This window comes from Pteropus medius, unplaced genomic scaffold, assembly GCF_902729225.1.
Source record: "Pteropus medius unplaced genomic scaffold, Ma_sr-lr_union100, whole genome shotgun sequence".
Taxonomy (NCBI): domain Eukaryota; kingdom Metazoa; phylum Chordata; class Mammalia; order Chiroptera; family Pteropodidae; genus Pteropus; species Pteropus medius.
Window position 1 is genome coordinate 1020523 of NW_024347793.1, and position 18314 is coordinate 1038836.

At 60.6% G+C, this 18314-nt stretch overlaps 1 protein-coding gene across 2 annotated transcripts in view; it reads left to right on the top strand.

Annotated features, from left to right (window-relative positions):
* KDM4B (lysine demethylase 4B) overlaps positions 1 to 18314 on the top strand; it is a 100555-nt gene that overhangs the window by 79974 nt on the left and 2267 nt on the right. For both annotated transcript variants that reach the window (XM_039878431.1, XM_039878432.1), the window contains exon 10: positions 12332 to 12528. In XM_039878431.1, coding sequence (XP_039734365.1) covers positions 12332 to 12528 — 197 coding nt within the window. The remainder of the gene's footprint in view (positions 1 to 12331; positions 12529 to 18314) is intronic.

Consider the following 18314-nt stretch of genomic DNA (forward strand, 5'->3'; position numbering starts at 1 on the left):
CTGGTATGGCAGCTGCTGGCCAGCAGTGACCAAGGCCTCTGCAGGGCCTGAGGTCAGAGTGGGCGATGGGCGTGTCCCTGAATCAGCCACACTCGTCACCGTGTGCGCCTCTGCTCTCTCACTGCTGTCTCTGTCTTGAGTGGTCCCTTTGCTCAGAGTAACGTTCTTGGGGGGTAACTGCTCTCCTCCGTCCCTCTTTCTCCTCGCCGCTCTCTCTGTCCCCCTCTGCAGCTCTGTCTCCGTCTCTCATGCATCATCTTGACTCTGGGCCTTGTGACCTTGCGAGGACCAGGGAGGTAAAGACACTTTGCCAAGGTCACTGCAGTAAGAAGGCCAGACTCTGAACGCCCTCGACCTTCCTCTGTCTCCCTCACCCCACTTGGAAGCCTGCACCTGTGCGGGGTCCGGGAGACACCCTCCACACCCACCAGTGTCTCCCAGACCAGTGGCTTCCTCCTGGCAGGTGTCTGGAGCCACCTCTGGGGGCCGCTGCTCTGTTGCACAGAACAGAATTCCCCAGCACACATGCTCAGAGGGTGGGCTCTGCCCTGGGATTACGGGTGGGGAGAGCCAAGGGTCGCCCTGTTCTCACTGGGGAACGATGCGCAGGCACCAGCCTTTTCAGGTCTGGACTCGAGTTAGTCCTGCACGGCCACAGGCCACTCGGGATTAGCGCTGTGTGGCCCTGGCCGCTCCCGCGGTGGCTGGCGCTGGGCAAAGCCTGACCAGGCATCTCTCCACGGAGGGCATGCTGGCGCCCCTCCCGGCACAGGAGTTGACTCAGATTAAACAGAGCGAGAGAGATTTAAAACCGGGTTAGCCAGCTGCACTGAACTGGTTTTCCGGCAGCTGTCTGGGTACCACCTGCTGAGAGCCTGGGTTCCCCAGAGGCTGGGGCAGGGAGGGCTTCTGCTAAGTGTGGGGGAGGGGAGAGCCTGTTGGAGGTGGCCCCCACATCCCTCCCCGCCCACATCCAGGGCGAGGCCTCTCCTGCAAGCCCAACCTGAGGCACAGCAGCTTAATCACTAGTAAAGTGTGAGCCGACTGGAAGGCTCTGTGCCTTCTGTTGGGTAATGCTGCTCCTCTGAGTTAACCTGGAGCCCGGGCGGGTGGAGGCGGGGCGGGAGGTGGTGGACGGTTGTGGGGTGGAGGTGGGCGGAGGGGGCTGGAACAGGGGCTGAACCTCTGCCGCTTCCCAACTGCTTCTTCAACCCGCCTGCGTCCTGGGTGCCTGTGCAGCACCTGAGCGCCTCGCTGGCCTTCCGGCGTGTGGGCCGGGCGGCCAGGCGCAGGGTCCGCAGTGAATTTCCCTGTGAAATGTGCTCTACCCTCGTTCCTTCCCCCGCAGCTTCCTGTCATTCTGTCCTTGGTGACCGCTTTAAGCCTGTTCCTTCCAAAGCTCAGGGTAAGGTGACCGCACAGTGGTTCAGGGAGGGCCAGAGCTGAGACTGCAGGGGACACCCTGAGGCTGGTCTCAGAGCACACTCCCCTTCCCTGCTCTGTTTAGCTTTGGAATAAGCTCCACGTTCCGGAGTGACCATCTAGAGCAGATGGGGTCAGATCTGGAAGGATGAACCTCAGGCAGGGTCACCCTTCCCACTGTGACGTTGCAGTCCAGTCGTCCTCTGTGGGCCATCCCGGGCACCGTGGGGGCCTGAGCGGCGTCGCTGGCCCCACCCGCTCCATGCCAAGAGCACCGCAGTGTGAAAAGCACAGGTGTCCCCAGACATTGAGTGTCCCCCGGAGACAGAGTTGCTCCAGGCCAGAGCCGTGGGTCAGAAGGAGGGGTCTAAGGCATGTTTCTCAGCCAGTTTTACACCGTTCTCCCTAATTGCCCTGAGCTTTAAGGCCTAGGTGTGCTGTACATCTGCATCTGTGCCCCCTACTAGAGCGGAAGTGAGGACTGTTCTGTGGACTCTTTAATCCCCCACCTCCCTGCCTCTTGGCGTGGGCAGGACTTGTGTGCTTGATAGCTCCCTTGTGAAGCACCTTCTCTCTGTTTCTGGGGGTTCCAAGGCCTGCTGCCCTGGCCCAGTCCTGCTGGGGCTCGAGGTGGGGGCCTGTGGTCCCCACCCTTCATTTTCCGTTGCCCTGGCTGGGAGGGCTGGGGGAGGGGAGGGAGCGCACCAGGCCCAGGCCCCAAACCAGCGGGAGATTCCTGCTTTCCATCTGTTCCCTCCTCCGGCGTGACAAGCTTCAGATCTGGCTAGGCAGGAGCTTCGCCAGGCAGGAGCTTCGCCCGGAATCACAAGTGTAGTCGCGACGCCCTCCGCTGGGTGAGCGCAGCAGCCTCTGTCTCGCTGCTGCTGCCCGTTGCTTCTGTTAATTTCCCTCACGTGGTTTGCGTGCGTCCTGAGCAGCACCAGCCCGTCTGGTCCCTGGAGCACCGCATGCTCCCGCCGGGACAGGCCTCCGCTCTGCTCCTTGCGCTGTGCCCCCGGGGCCTTTGCAGCTCTCGCAGGGCGGGTGACAGACGGATGTCCTGCCCTCCTGTCGGGCCCAGTCTCGTCTCTCTTCTTCCTTCCGCTCCTGTCCCCGGGGTACAGGCAGCTGTGCTCAGGCTCCTCGCTCCCTCAGAAGAAGGGTTTGAGAAACCCACGTGTGTCCCTGCACCCATGTCTCTGTCGGGTGGGGCTTCTCAGCACAGGGGCGCTGCCTGCCCCTCCCGGGTGCCACTTCCTGTTTCCCTGTTGGGTGCTGGCTGCCAGCCTGCTGGCGGGCGTGCGGCCACTTGGCACTGGGAGAATGGTGGTACCCGGCGTGCAACCTGCGCGTGGGTGGCCTGCCACCCCTCGTCATTGCGGCTGCTTTTTCTGGTAGAACTGGGATCCTGAGACTCAGACCTGCAGACCAGGTCTCTCCCTCGCCACTGCTGACATCGGGGCCAGGTCACTCTCTGTGGGGCTGTCCTGGTTCCCGTGGGGGATTGAGCAGCGTCCCTCGGCCCACCCGCTCGATGCCAGGAGCACCCTCCGCCCCGCAGATCCTGGCAACCACAGCTGTGCCCAGACCGCCCCCGCCTCCCGCCCCGGGACCCCCTGGGGTCAGAGCACCAGAGTGGCCCTGGAGTGGCCCGCTCCTCCCCTGCTTCCAGCGCCCCCCCTTCCGTGGGCTCTCCTGCCTCTGCTGGCAGCGGGGCTCGTTCCTGGCCACGGTGAATGAGGTTTGTTAGGAGGTCGGACGGGGCCGATCCCCTCACCGTGGCAGTGACAAGACAGCAGAGGGGGAGTGCATCTCACTCAGCCGGGCTGCGGGGGGCATAGAGGAAGGGGGAGGAAGGGACTGGTCCTGTGAGCTCTGACCTCCTGGAGAGCGTCAGCGGTCCTCAAGACCTCGCCCAGTCTCTGGCTGTGGGAGGCAGGGAGCCCTCCTAATTGTTGTGTTTATGCAGCGCTTCCAAGAGCCTCCAGTGGCTTCCCTAATGAACCGGCTAGTTGTCTGTTGCTTGTGCTGCAGCGCTGGCTGGTAATTGCATCAGAATCGGCTGCTGGCTGTGAGCCCTCTGAGCAGAAGCCGCCTCCTCGGCTGGGTTTCTGCCCCCATCTTTGGGTGGTTAACGCTTTGTGGGCCGAAGTGCCAGGCACACACCCCCATTCACACCCTATTGCTCCTCGAGGAATGTGTTTGTCACCCACCTGGTCCGGCACTTGCTGAGCAGGCAGTCAGACACGGAATGAGGCCTGCGAGATGAAGAGGAGGCAGATAAGGGACAAGGATGCCAGAGAGATTCCCGCCCTAGAGAAACCACAGAGGGCAAAGGGGAAGGGACTGGCTAGCGACGGCCAGACCGGCAGACACAGTGCAGGTTTGAGTCGATGCTGCAGCAAGACCCTGTGCTTTTGTGTCCTGAGGCCACCGTCACAAAGCGCCGTGAACTGGGGGCCCAGCAACAGCAGTTTGTCCCCTCTTCACCTAGAGGGCGGAAGCCTGGATGCCAGCAGGGCCACGCGTGTCCCTTGGCTCGTAGACACAGCTCTAGTCTCTGCCTCAGCTGTCACGTGGCTGTCTCTGTTTCTGTCTCATCAGGACGCCAATCACTGGATTTTAGGCCCCGCCCTAACCCAGTGGGACCTCACCTTAACCACTTATATCTGCAGTGACCCTGTTTCAAAACCAGGTCACATTCTAAGGCCCTCGGTAGGCACGGATTTGGGGGTGTTCTTCAGCCCTGGAACCCTGGGAGGCACAGGGGAACAGCCTTTCAGATGAGGACAGAGCGCCAAGTCCCCGGGGGCAGGAGCAGTAAGAGGCGGGACTTCTCAGATGTGTGAGGGTGGGGCGGAGAGGGGGGACAGTGTGGGCCTGTGGGACTGGGCACTCAGAGGGACATGGGGAGATGCCAGGGATCAGGGGCCGAGCATGGGGCCCCCTAACAGTAAATTAATTAAAGTGAAGTAAAATAAACACTTTGTGCCTCGGTGCATCAGCGAGTGCTAGTTAAGAGCCACATAGGCTAGTGGTGACGTTGAACACACAGGTAGAGGACATTTCTCGTCCTTTCAGACAGGTCAGCTAGGACGTACAAGCGGAGGTGTCTCGGGCAGTAAATGGTCACCAGGACTGCAGCTTGGTGGGCTGAGGGGACCTTCGGGTTTGGATGGGTGGCCTTGCAGGCGACAGCAAGTTGTCAGGTCGAAGGCAGGCCCACGCCCGGCCTGGCCCTCCCCACGTGGGGTCTGCCGCTCCTGAGGGCACCCGTCCCGGGCCCGTCCCCATGCACAGCAGGGCAGGCTCCGCACGCATTTGTCCACGGCTGATGGTGGCCTCTGGGCCCCGCGTGGCCCTGCGCATCCTGCCTGGTTCCTGGTTTAGGGCTGGAGCTGGCGCTACTGCTCGGACCGGAAAGTGAGGGCGTCCCTGTGGTCGGATGCTGTCTCGGTTGATGATTTTATTGAACCACGTTTAATAATTTTCTCTTTAGGCGGATTACAGCATCTCCTCTCTCCCACTTTGCTGTTTTACATGAGCAAACCCTAATGTCTGTTCAGTCTTTTAAAGAGCGGTGGCCTCTGATTAAAGCTTTGTGCTGTGTAATTTGGGGGAAACGTGGCAGATGAGACCCCAGGGCCCTGAGGCAGCCCAGCCTCATTACTTTACACGAGGAGCATCAGTCATTTTCGAGGCTGCCTGCACGTCTTGAGGAGCCGGGAACGGACCGCCGAAAGCTCCTGACGAGGAGCGTGTGGCATTCCTTTGATTGCTGTCAGTCCTGCTATGACACTTCCGCCTGTACTGGGGTGACCAGCCATCAGGGCCTGGGTGCCTCAGTGCTGCCAAGGGTCAAGGCCAGAGAGGAGTGGGGAGCATGGAGCTGGTCACCCCTGAGGGAAGGTTTGGAGAGGGGACTGGCATTGGGAGGGAATGGGGGAGATAGGACCAGAGGATGGGAGGCCTCCACCCCTTCTGCTGCCTGCAGCCCAGCTCCCTTCTGGCCCCGTGGCTCGGGGTTGTGGGGCTTCCTCCCCCAGAGCGACTGGTGCCCTGTCCCTTGCCGCCTGCTGATGGAGACCCGCTCGTTGGGTAGCAGCCCGTGGGCAATGGCGACGTGCTTTGCATACCTGGAAATGTCAAATAGTAAATCCTCTGGGTCACGTTGGGCATTCACAGTCATTCCTACGGAAAGGTTACGTTCATTTCACTCTCAAGCCTAGAGAGGACGCGGCGGAGGCCAGGCGGCCAGTCCCGTTACCATCCTGTAGTGGGGTCCCCAGTGGGAATCAGAGTCTTGTGCTGGTGGCCGGTCACTCTGGGAGGTTCCCCGCCGTGTGCCCTAAGCCTGGGAAACCCAGGTCACCGAGCCCTCTGAGCCTGCCCTCCGTCCCCTGTGGCGGGGACACCTCCAGCCCAGTGCTGCCGGGCCCTGTGGGCCACCAGCTCTGAGCCCGGCGGCATTCTGGTTTCTGGTGTTCGTGCTTTGGAAGCAGACTGTCTGTATTTGGGGCCCGCCTGTACGACGGCTCTGACGCCCTCCACCCTGCCCCAGAACCCCGGGGGGCACAGGGGGGCAGTGTCCTGTCTCATGTTCTCATTTCGCGGACGTGCGGGCAAGTCCCGGAGACCCTCGCACGCGTGTCACCGTTTGACGTGTAGTCTTCCGATGCAGGGCAGCAGCCTCCCTGCTCCTGGCTCTGCTCGCATTAGGCCCAGGGCCCCGAGACTCTGCTCGCATTAGGCCCAGGGCCCCGAGACTCTGTGGTCGTAACTTGTCATTTGTCATTTGGCAGTGACAAGTGTGCATCCTGTTGAGCCCCTGCCCAGCACTTTCAAGAGTCCAGCCGGAGCTGGACACTGGTGAGCCCATAGGGTCAGTTACAGAGTGGGCAAGGAGGCGGGAGGCGGGACCCTCCCTTACAGCCTCATCTAGGCACAAAGTGCCGATAGTGAGTGGCAGGACGATGGGAGCACATAGTAGGTGCTCTTTCTTGGCAGCGGTGTGGGGGAGCAGCTGGACCCTGAGCGGAAGTGGCCCCCTCGCCACACGTGGCTGCCGCACGTGGCTCCTCCCCAGGACTCCCTGGGCTTCTGTCAGGAGGGGCCAAGCATCGTGTAGGTGCAGCCCTATCAGTTCAGAGCGCATAATGGTTCAGACTCGTTTCGAGCTCAAAGTTGGAAACCGTTTGCTCTGGTGTTTATGGCCTCAGTTGCAGAATCTAATTTAAGATCGGCGCCTTTCTTTTTAGACATCTGAAACCTTGGGAAATGAGGGGTCCTCAGAGCATGCTTCCACTCCGAACCAGACCGTTCTGAGGCCTCAGGAGCTTGTCAGAGAAGACACGCCTGTGACTCGGTCCCCACTCTAGCGTGTCTCGCGGGCTGCGCACAGATGTTACCGCTTGTACGTGTGGCGCCCGCCACCACAGAGGGCAGAGAAAGAACAGCCCACCTCGAAGGTGTCCGTTTTCCACCTTCCGCTGTAGGCCCTGACACAGCACGTCAGTAACCCGGGGGGATGGAGGGCCTGACGCCTCATTCCCATGATGTCATTTCAGGGACCTCGATTCCTGTTTTCCTCCGTTTGCAAGCGTCTGAGTTCATTAACACAAAACCCCGAGGGCGCCTGGGCTGCCTGCGAAGTCTGTGGAGCTAGCGCCTCCGCTGGGCGGGGCTGGACCCCGCCCTGGACAGCCTGTCCCCGTGGCAGGCCCCCTTGGGCCCCAGGTCCTGTTTGAGGTGGGCCTGGGTTCCTGCTGGGCTCCGGGGCATGCCCCCACTGTGAATGGCCAGCTCAGGCTGCAGGTGTGGCGGGGAGGTCCTCCGGGCACCAGCTCTCAGTGCTTCTCGGCCCCTGGTGAGTGTGATCCTAGAAGCGGATGGTGGGAGTGTGTAGCGTGCCATGCTCGGCAAAAAACGGGACCGCAGGGAGGGCCCTCTGGGACCCCCCGTCTCGGTCAGCTCAGGCTGCCACAGCAAAGCCCCAAAGCCCGGACAGCCTGAGCCGCAGGCATTTCTCTCAGCTCTGGAGGCTGGACGTCTGGGGACGGGTGCCGGCAGCGGCGAGTCCTGGCGAGAGCTCTCCCCTTGGTTTGCAGATGGTTGCTTCTTACTGTGTCCTCACATGTCGAGGGTGGGGTCCAGGAGAGGTTTGAGGTCTCTTCTTCCTCTTGTAGGACACCAGTCCTGCAGGATCTGGACCCCACCCTTATGACCTCACTTAGCCTTAATTATTTTCTGATGCTCCAGTCCCCAGATATAGTCACGTCAGAGTTCAGGAGTTCAGCAAAGGAGTTGCAAGGACACAGTTCAGCGCGTAGCACACGTCTGTCTGCGCTCACACAGCTCACGAGGGCCGGGGTGTGGGACGCTCGGCCCTCAAGTTGCTCTGTAAGAGGGGTTTATGGCTTAAATCAAGGTTCAGCAAAGTGTCTGTGAAGGACCAGATAGTGACTGTTTGGGGATTTGCAGGTCATGCAGTCTCCGCGTGACTGCTCAGCTCTGCCGTAGTAGCCCTACGACTTCACCGTAGACAGGGCCGTGTGCCAATAAAACTTTATTTCTAAAAACACGTGGGAGGCCAAAGTTGGTCCACGTTGCATCATTTGCCCAACCCAACTTAAGTCATACCTGTTCAATAAAGAGACTTAGGAAAATAAATGGCACAAAATATTTTGACTCCCTAACTGGAAGAACCATGTTTGACGTTTGATGAACGTCCTTGGCTTTTTCTAAAGATTCTGAGGCCCTGCTGTGTTCTTGACTGTGCATTTTTTATTTCTTCAGGTAACAGATCCATCCTAAGAGCGTTTCTATTATTTTAAGTGGCGTGGTTGGGCAGATCTGTTATTTATGTAATCCGTCTACGGTTGTTGGATGTGTGGCGTGCACACGTGTGTTTCTCTCGACAGAGACACGGAGGGTGGCGTTGTCTGGGTGGCTCACTTCCTTGGGCCCGGTCCCTGGGAGAGGGAGGTGAAGGGCACGCGTGTGTCGAGTGCGAAGGGGGCCGTGTTCCACATTTCGTCCAGGGCTTGCTTATCGGAGCTGCGTTTCTGGCTCCAGTGGCTGTCCGGCGGGTCGCTGGTGTCAGCTGTCTCCAGCAGCCTGGCCTTGCTGAAGGCCGCGTGGGGCGATGGCGGCCCACCTCTGAGAGGGTTTGCGGGGGGCGGAGCGGTGGCGTCTCTCTGCTGTCACTTCGTCCAGCGTCTGCAGACTGCCGTTGGATGCAGTCCGCTGACTAAACGGGCACAGGCAGCCTTGGGGACCCCTCGGGGCCCACCGCGTGGGCTGTCAGCCCTTCTTTACGCCAGCTGCCGTCTGAAAGGCAGTTTCTGCTCACGAGCATCGAGTGCTGGGGATGCTAAGAGGTGTGCCCACCAAGACCCACCCCAGACCGCGCCTCCTCACTCTGCTGGCAGGCTGGCATCACCAGTGAATGGGGGGGGGCGCCCCAGGCTCCAGGCCCAGGATTTGGGGTGGGGGTGAGTGGGCGGGGCCTGAGCCCTCAGTAGACGGGCCCACCCAGTGGATGGGAACTTGACCCCCAGGCAGGCCGGCCGGCCGGCCGGGGCTGGGATCCACCGCTGATGCAGCTTGTCTTGGAATAGACCATCTGTGGGTGCTGGCGGTGGGACCCAGGCCATGTCCTTGGCACCCCCCGCCCCACCCCCCACGTCCCTGCCCCTTGTCTGTTACTCTTTCATCTGTCCCCGGATGCCCCGCTGGGCACTAACGGAACCACCATTGGCCAGGCTCTGGCTGATTTGAGCAGGATTGGTGCAGCTCTGCTCCTTATTCCCTGGTGGCTCTCAGAGTGGGAGCCCTCGCCCTCTGGGTTCTGGTGGTGGAGCACCCTGTGCTTCTGCATGGCACGGAGGGCCCTGGGGCATGCTCAGGCCTGTGGGGGGCCGCTTAGACCTCCTCCCACAATCATGCTTAGTTTCTGCATCAGAAACCAACCCCCTCGGAGGGCATACTCCATCCCAATCTCCATCTCCATCATCTCTGCCATCTCCATCTCCATCATCCCCATCTCCATCATCTCTGTCATCTCCATCATCTCTGTCATCTCCATCTCCATCTCCCATGTCAGTGCTGACAGTGCGAGAGCAGCAGAACCTGCCAGCTTTAATCCCTCCAGCAGCTGCTTACAAAAATGCCTGTCTCAGAAGGTTTGGGAGCTGGATGGGCTGGACAGGGAGGGCGATCTACGGCCTTGTTAATGAAAACAAATAATGCTGCTCGCCCTTAGCCTCTTTTCCATCTCTGGGCACAGCTCTGAGGCTGCCTTGTGGACTCTGCCACTAGCTTCTGGCCTCTGGCCCGCTCCAAGTTCCTTTCCAGGACAGCCTCTGCAGGGAAGAGGCACTCTGTGCCTGCTCCTGGGCCCCGGCCTAAACGAAATAGCTGCACACGACTTCCACTGTGCACTTGGCCCCAAACCAAACGGCCTGGTGGGGGAGGGGTATCAGTGTCGCACGTTTCAGCCCTGGAAAGTTGCCATTAAGTTGCCTTAGCAACTTTCTCTCCCACACTGTACGGCCAAAACAGAGTGATGGGTCTACAGTACCTACACCCCTGAGCTCAGCTGCTCAGCCCACGGAGGTGACTGTCACCGTGTCCTAAATCCAGGAGGCTGCCATTCCCTTCACCTGGGACCCACAGGACCTTGCCTCGTTCCCACTGGGTGCCCATGCTTCCCCAAATCTCCATCCCCCAGCCCCTGGCAAACCCCATCCCAGGCAGAACCCGCACAGAAGCGTGAGGGTGGCCGTCCCCAGCAGCTCAGTCCTGGCTATATGAGGAGGCAAGGACTGGGCTCCAGGCCACTGGGCAGTTGGCTCTGGGCACGTGTCCATGTGTCCCCCTCCACAGGCAGACACAGGTGTGTTTTCTAATTACTTACGGAAAAGCAATTGCAGAGCCGCTCCGTACAAATCCCCTAAGCTGCTGTCGCTGGCGATGCCAGGGAGGCTGAGGCCCGGCCAGGAGTCCACACCTTGGCCCTCTCTGCTCCCGCCACGCCGGGCCGCACCGCCGGCCTCTCTGTGCAGGGCAGCTCTTCATGGAATGAATTGAGTTCGCTGGGACTCACTTGGCCATAGATGTTCCCTCCTGCTTGTGGTCGTGTCATTGCTGTCCCTGCAGTGCAGGCTGGGAGTGGGGGGGGCGGGTGGCACCACGGTTGCAGGAATTCCCAGGATACTTCGCTCAGCCCTTCCGGCATCCCCACCCCACTGCCTGGGATTCGGGATGGTAAATACATCACCATTTCCGGAGCAGATCGAGGGAAGTTTGGAAGGGCTTGTCAGGGAAGGTACGTAGTTGCCACTTTGTTAAGTCTGTTCCGTTTCCTGCTCTCCCACTGAGAGAGTGGCAGTGACCAGAGGACGTAAAGGGAGGGAGAGGCGCGCGTTCGAAACGGAAGCGGGTTTGTAGCTGCGGTTCGGGGACCGGGTGTCTCCTGAGCCTGTCTGTCTGACAGGGAAGCCAGGTGGCCACAGGAGTTTCCGAGTCCCAGCTGCAGGGGCTACAGTGCAGGTGGCCCTGGGCATAGTCCGGGAGGCAGCTGCCACGTGGCCTGTCACGGCTCTCAGGACAGGCGTGTCCCCAGGTATGTGTGTCCCCTCTTTAGAGGGAGGCAAGTGGAGCACCCTGGGGTCAAGGCCGCCCTTGAGATCCCCTCATCTTCTTGCAGTCATCCCTGCGAGACTTCCAGAATCTGCCTCCCTTTCCAGGGGCTGCTCTGTCCTCTGGAGTCTAGGCCAGAAGCCGGCAGATACGGCCTGTGTCAGATTGAGCCCTCTGCCCGTTCACTGTGAACAGATTCGTTTATGTAGCATCTGCGATGCTTCTGGGCCACAGCGCAGAGTGGGGAGGGTTGACAGGCTATGTGGCCAACAAAGCCGGACGTTGTTGCCTGGCCCTTGATGGAGTTTGCCAGCCCTGCCCTAGACCAGACCCCGCCCCCCCACCCCCACCCCAGTGGGATGCTTTTCCAGTCTTGTCTTGGCGGCTCCCACAGGCAAGTGGGCGACCAGGCCCTCCTGGGTTCCTCCCGCTGACCGAGGGCTCCCTGTTAGGGCCTGGCTTCTGGGATCCTTGGCTGGCTTCTTTGGCCCACAGCTCCCCAAGTGTCAAGTGTCCCCAGGACACCTGCAGTACCTTCTGCACGGTGTCCAGCTTCGGGGGCCATCACGACGCTGTGACACGGAGGGAGAGGCTCTGGAAACACTTGGCTTAGTGGAGGGGTGGTGTTCAGAGCGTAAGAGGGAGCACGTTTCCCCTGCTTCGCCACACGTTTGCCCCTTGCTTGAAGCTCCTGGACACGAAGAGCCCCCTCTCCAGGGCAGCGGCTGCTCCGGGCCGCCTGGCACAGCGCCCAGCCCCTCCCCCAGTGGCCGCCTGCGGTCCAGTCTCAGCTGCCCCGGGTCCTTGGTTTCCTCTCCCCCAGACACGCAGGGCAGAGACTCCGAGCCAGGCTGTGTGAGGGACCTTCTCGAAGTCACCTGGGTTCCCTTGTTTGCTCCTAGTCTTTGGGGACTGACAGCTTTTTCCGCTTCCCAGCCTTGGGACCCCTGCTGTCATAAAGCGGTCCATGTGTGCTCATACCTGCTTGGGGGCACGCGTCCAACAGGAGTTTGAACTCTGCCTCCGTGCTGGCCGCATGCCGGCTGACCCTCGAGCCTTCCACAGACAGGGCCTGCTCTCAGTCCTCAGCGCTGTGTGCCGGGGGGTGGTGGTGACCCCACTGGGGTGGACTGGAGGCCCACACTGGGGGGCTCAGCCAGCCTCACCTTCCATCTGGGACGAAAGACACCATTTCCTGCCTCGCAGTACGCACTGTAGGGCGGGGCGGCTGCCTGCAGGCTCAGGGGGTCCCTCCTGCCTCCCACAGTGTACATGCCGGAAAGACATGGTCAAGATCTCCATGGACGTCTTCGTGCGCATCCTGCAGCCAGAGCGCTACGAGCTGTGGAAACAAGGCAAGGACCTCACGGTGCTCGACCACACCAAGCCCACGGCCCTGAGCAGCCCCGAGCTCAGCTCCTGGAGCGCCTCCCGGGCCTCGCTCAAGGCCAAGCTCCTCCGCAGGTGAGTGGCCAAGGAGCTTCGCCACGCCCGCTCTGCTGGCGACCCCGTGAGTGACCCGCCCCGGCCATTCTCTTCCGACAGGAGGCCATGGGCTGTCCCCTTCCTTTCTCCCTCCCTCTCTTCCTCTCCCCTTCTCCTCTGGTTTCTCGCTGCCTCTGAGCTGGAGCGTGTGGCTGCTGCGTGTGTGGCCGGGGGGGCCTCGCAGCAGGCGGCGTCTGTGCCAGACTCATTTTCCCTCTTGCTCCTCGGCTGGCCCTTTGGCCCACTGGCGACCTGGTTTTCTCTCTGGGACAACACACGCTGTGCCCTTCCCTCTTCCACTTGTGACCCCGGGTGCGAGAGCCCTGTGTCTCCGTGCCGGGTGCTGAGCCCTTCGTGGCTCTGTCGGTGGCAGGCCCTGTGCCGGAGCCCTCTGTCACCGTGGCCTGCCCTCTCCCGTCTGTGGTTGCTTGTTTTGGCATTTCCAATACCGTGATGCTGAGATCTGCAGTCATGGAGGTAACAGAGACCTGTTCTCCCAGGGATATCCTTTGCCACCCCCATTCCATCTCAGGAAGCCCCCTCCTGCCCCTGCCTTCCACGACAGCGTGGTAGCTGTCCAACTGCGTGCCTGGTGTCCAGCAGGAGGGGGAGAGGGTGAAGTGGTCGTCTTCGTGGCTTCGACACGGGGCTGTGGGGACGAGGGTGACAGGTCTAGATGGAGGAGGGGACCGACTTCTTGCCAGGAGGGAACAGGCAGCGAGCACTGTGCTCCTGGCACTGCCTCGTGGCCTGGAGGCATTGATCCCCATTTTGCTCCTTCTCTGGGGAACAGCCAGGCCTTCAGGGCTCTGAGCTGCTCAGACAGAGTTCCAGGGAATCCCAGGGGACGTTCAGCAGGTCCTCGCTGGGCCCGGTGAGTGCTGCAGCAGCCTGGCCTGTGGCCTGCCAAGGGCAGAGTGTCGTTTTCACCATGTGGGCCACACGGTCCCTCACGACCCCTCAGCCCCGCAGTAGCTGCCACGGACAGTGGCCCCTCGGTGAGCAGAGAGCGCGGCACACCGCAGTACAACTGCTGTGGACGTCGAAATTGGAACTTCATGTCGTTTTCACGTGTCACAAAGTATTGTTGCTTTTTAAACCTTTGAACCATTTAAAAATGGAAATACTGTTCTCAGCCAGTGGGCCTCACCAAAACAGGCAGCAGGCGGGTCCGGGGCTTGGCGAGACTTTCCATCTGCAGCCATGGGTCACTTCTGGCGTCTCTTGTCCCCACTGGTGATGGTCGGCTGGCCCTAGGGCTTGGCCACTTGGGGGGTCGGGGCTCAGCCAGTTTTTTCCTTCAATGCCCTGTTGGTGGCACTCTCCATCCTTGGACTATTTCTGGGAAAAATCATCCTGGCCTGGCGGTCAGGCCCAGTGGAGAACCTGCTCCCTCAGCTGGGCGGTTCTGGTTTTCAGTGCGTCTGTGACTCGCCTGCCTGTTTCCCCGCCCCTCGGCCTCTGAGAACCTTCTGTTAGCCCGGAATCTCCCGCACCTGTTCCTGAGTCTTCTGATTTCTTTTGCGGTCTGCCCTTTTGATGTGCCGCTCTCCTGTGTGTCCTAGAGAGAATCGGCTTCTCTGTGACAGGGAGCTCCAGCTCTTCTGGGCTGGGCTGGGCAAGCCTGCGGAGCAGAGCCGGCTGCAGCCTTTGCATAGTGGCTAATTGGTTGTGGCTCAGGCTAATTGGTCAGCAGAGTGGACTGCCAAAAAACAGGCGCCACACTTCAGAAATGGATAGGCTAGAGCACCAGGAACCCCAGCAGGCTGAGCACGCCTTAGCCAGAACCTCGTGTGCACAAAGGAAGCCGCCCCCGGCCCCTTCCCTGCCCGCCGCCCCCTCACCCTCCCTCAGCCCAGCCGGCCCGTGCTGGACGGCTCCCAGCCCGCCTGTCACGCTCTGTTCCTCTCCGGAGCGTTCCTCTCCCGCCTCTCCCTGCGACCTGGGGAGCCGGAATAGTCCAGCAATGGGACTGAATAATACATTAAGCCACGTTCCCCAGGATATAATTTTCTTTAAAGCCTTCAATATGTAAAATGTGGCTGACTCCCTTCTTTTTAAGTCATGGTGGGGGGCTTTCTCTGAAAAGGTTGATTAGGGGGACTGACGTGGCAAAGCCCACGCCGCCTCCCCCTCTGCGTCAGCATCACTGACTCTCAGGACTGACTCTCGTGCCCTCCTGACCCCTGTTCCACATGGCGGCCTGGGCCCTGGGGAGGGCTCCCCTGAGCCCCGGCAGGGGTTTCGGGAAGGCCAGCTTGGGCTAATTGGGGGCAGTGGTGGGTCTGGGCTCTAGACTGGGTCGTGTGCCCCGCCACTCCCTCCCCCACGCTGTCATCCTCTGGGGAGGCCCGTCTTGAGCACTTAAGGTGCCAAGCAGCATCCCTGCCCCCGCCAGCTCAGTGCCAGATGCTCCCCCAGTTATGATGACCACAAATGTCCCCTGACACCATCTTGTGTCCCTGGGTGGAAACCCCTTCCCTAGACAGAGGGCGTGGTGTTGGGGTGGGCTCCATGCTGTCTGCTACCCCCCACCCCCACCCCACCCCACGTGTTCCCTGCAGCCTCGCTTCATCCTCTGGGACCTGCGGCTCCTCCCCGGTCCCACTCGACCCCGCTCAGCCAGGTCCCACCCTCACCCGTGACTGTCCAGCCTTCCTAACGGCCCTTCACACTGCACCCCACACGTCGCCTCGGAGCAGAGGCCAGGTGCTGGCCCCTGCGGGAGAGAATGGACTGCCCTGTTCCCGTCGCCCTCCCGTGGATGTATCCTCCACGCCCAGATCTTGTCAGATAAACTGACCCTGCCCCGTGACAAGCGGGGTGCAAAGCTGGCACCTTCCTGCTCCTTGCTAGGAGGCTCCTCTGGCCCTCACCACCAGGTGGGGCTCCCGCCTGGCTCCCCGCTCCTTGCTCCCCGCTCCCCACAGCCCCCTCCATGGACAGTCCTGGCCTCAAGCCTCCTCTTTGTTTCAAGAGCGTCAGGAAACGCAGTTCGTCAGCTGCACGGCGCAGCAGGTGTGCGTTCGGCCCCTGCACACATGTGTGCAGGACACCTGAGCGCTGCCACCACGCCGTAGCCGAGAGGAGGGCAGTGGGGGTGGGGCGCGCGGGTCCCCATCCCACCCCTGCCGGCTCCATGGGTTGCGACCTCCAGTTGCCCACAGGGGAGGCCACCGGCTGAGCGTGGCCGAGAGCCCCTGGCCCTGCTCGCTCACCTGCAGCGCCTCTCTCCCACCACCCTGAGGTCACCGTGGAAATGAGGGGACGGGGCAGCCCCTCGAGTCCCCTCAATGCCTCCTGAGCCTTCGCGGGGCCCAAGCAGGCCAGACACCACGGCCCCTCTGATGCCACCGGGCCCTGCCACAGTCTGGAAGCCTTCCACACAGACGCAGCTCCTGGCCGCTCAGAAGCTGGGCCTGCAACTCCTGGGCCTGTCAGGCCCTGAGAAGCTTGTCGCCCTGGTGACTCGCCGAACGCTCCCTGAATGCTTCTTGCCTAGAACACGCTGTGCGCCATCTCGAAGGCAAAAGCCTCTGAAGGCCACACCCCTACTTGCTTGTGGGGCCCAGGAGTGCTGGGACCTAGCGAGGCTTGTGTCCTGAGGCTCCCCAAGGGGAGGAGAGCCCAGGGCACATGGCCCGCAGCCCCCCGCCCCTCCCTGGGGCCGCACTGGAACACAGGGCCCTGGCTGCCCCAAACCCCCCTGTGGAGTCAAGAGACCTGGGCAACAGCTGGTCCTTTGAAAGCCGACAGCCATGACTTAGGGTGTAGAGAGGCTGAGTGCCCTTGGCCCCTTGGTGAGTGGGTCCAAAGCCACTCTGAGCCCACTGCACTCAGACCTAAAGGGAGCCCCCCACTCTCTCCCTCCTGCCACCTGTGGTCCAAGGACACCTGCTTTTAGCTTGGAAATGTTAGTACAGGTATTTGGACTCAGTCCCAATATTTGGTTTGTATAAACTTAACAGGTGACGTCCTGTTAAACCTGACAAGTGCACATGTATCTTCTCCTTAAGTGCCACTAAGATGACACTATGTGAGTGACAAAGAATGGAAGAGGGGACCATGACAGCTGAGCAGCAGGAAAGGCTGGGCTGGTGACATCTGACTCTGCAAACTCTAGTCTGTTGGACCTGTGGACAGGGCAGCTGCTTCATGCTGAGGACGCCTAGGAAGGCCTTGGCTTCTGGGACATACGCCTCCCGGGACGGGAACCGAGGCAGGCGTAAGGGGCTGCTGGGCTTGTACCCCTGCCCCACCTCGTATCTAAGCATAGGACGTGGCCCTGCTGCCTGGTAGGGTCGAACCTGGGCAGGAGGGAGGAGCCTTCCTGGGGTGGGACGGTGGAAGCCTGGGGACGGTGTCCCCAGCCCTGAGGGTCTCCAGGCCCCAGAGCGCACAGCAGAGCGAAGCTGCAGATCCTGACGTCACGGGTCTCTGTGAAGCGGCTGGGCTCCTGCCCTCCGTCCCCTCCGGCCAGCCCTTCTCACAGATGCACAGCCACCAAGGACCTGACCTTCCTAGTCCCTCGCACAACCCAGCCAGTGGTCTCTAGACCTCTGAGGAAACGCTGAGTGCAAGACAGAGCGTCTCAGACAGAAAGGGGGCAGGGAGTCCACGGAGAGTCCGTGCAGTCATCGGGAGGAGAGCACCGGGTCCTCGGGGCGGGGGCTGTGCGTTTACGACCGAAGAACCCATTCTCGGGAGAAAAGAGATGGCTTTTGGACATTTAAAAGCAGAGCAAAGGAAATGTAAGAGATGGTTGGGAGGCAGCTTGGGGAAACCTGGTAGAGTGTCAGACAGCAAGCTGGGAATAGGTCAGAGGCTCAACTGAGGAAGCCCAGCCTCTATGAGGCAGAGTTTCGGGAAAAGAGGAGAAAACAGTTCCTGGGACCCAAAAACGTGTGTTTTCAGATGAAACAGTCTGGCGCGGGATGAAAATCACGCACTCCACACAGCACATCGCTCTGCGTTCTCACAACTCGTATGTTAAACAGATCTCCAGACCTTCTGGGGCAAATATGGCACCATAAAGAACAAGGGACGTAGATGGCATTGGACTTAGCGAGCACGATGCCACAAGCTAACAGACAAAGGGACAAGGTTTCAAAAGTCAGAAGAGAAATGATTTTCAGCCCAGAAGTACGTATCTAGCCAGACTACCGACTAACCGCCGAAGAGGAGCAGAGATCTTTGTAGACGTGCAATGCCCCAGAGTTTCCCTTCTCTCTGAGGAGGCTACCTGAGGACGTGCTCCAGCCAAACAAGGGCGTCAGCCACGAAAGACATGGGATCAAGGAAAACGAATCCAACTCAGGAGCGTCCAAGCCGGCCTCTAGGAGTTTGTGGCTCCCCGCATGGGAGGGCCACACCCAGAGCCAGGAGCTGACCGGGAAAGCTGAGTGACAGGGGGACACTGACCGGCTCCAGGAAGAGCGAGCAGAGAGTGCAGTGCGAGCTGCTCCGCTGCTCACGGAGAATGATATTTACCGTCAGAAAAACGTAAAGGAGTAATTTCTCCACAGCCGAAGACGGCGGCAGCTGCAGAGAGGAGCTGGTGGGAAGCAGGATGCATGGCCACATCCTAAGTGTCTGAGCAGCTCGGTAACTCAGCAGAGGAAGCCAGAACCAAAAAAAAAAAAAAAAGCAACAGCCTCAGGGCAGCAGTGGGGAGTAGCCGGAAGAAGAAGCAACTAAGGGAGTCTCCGTCAGAGGGAGGCAATGAGCTGCTGTTCACATTATTTAATGGGTTAGGGTGTGCCTGG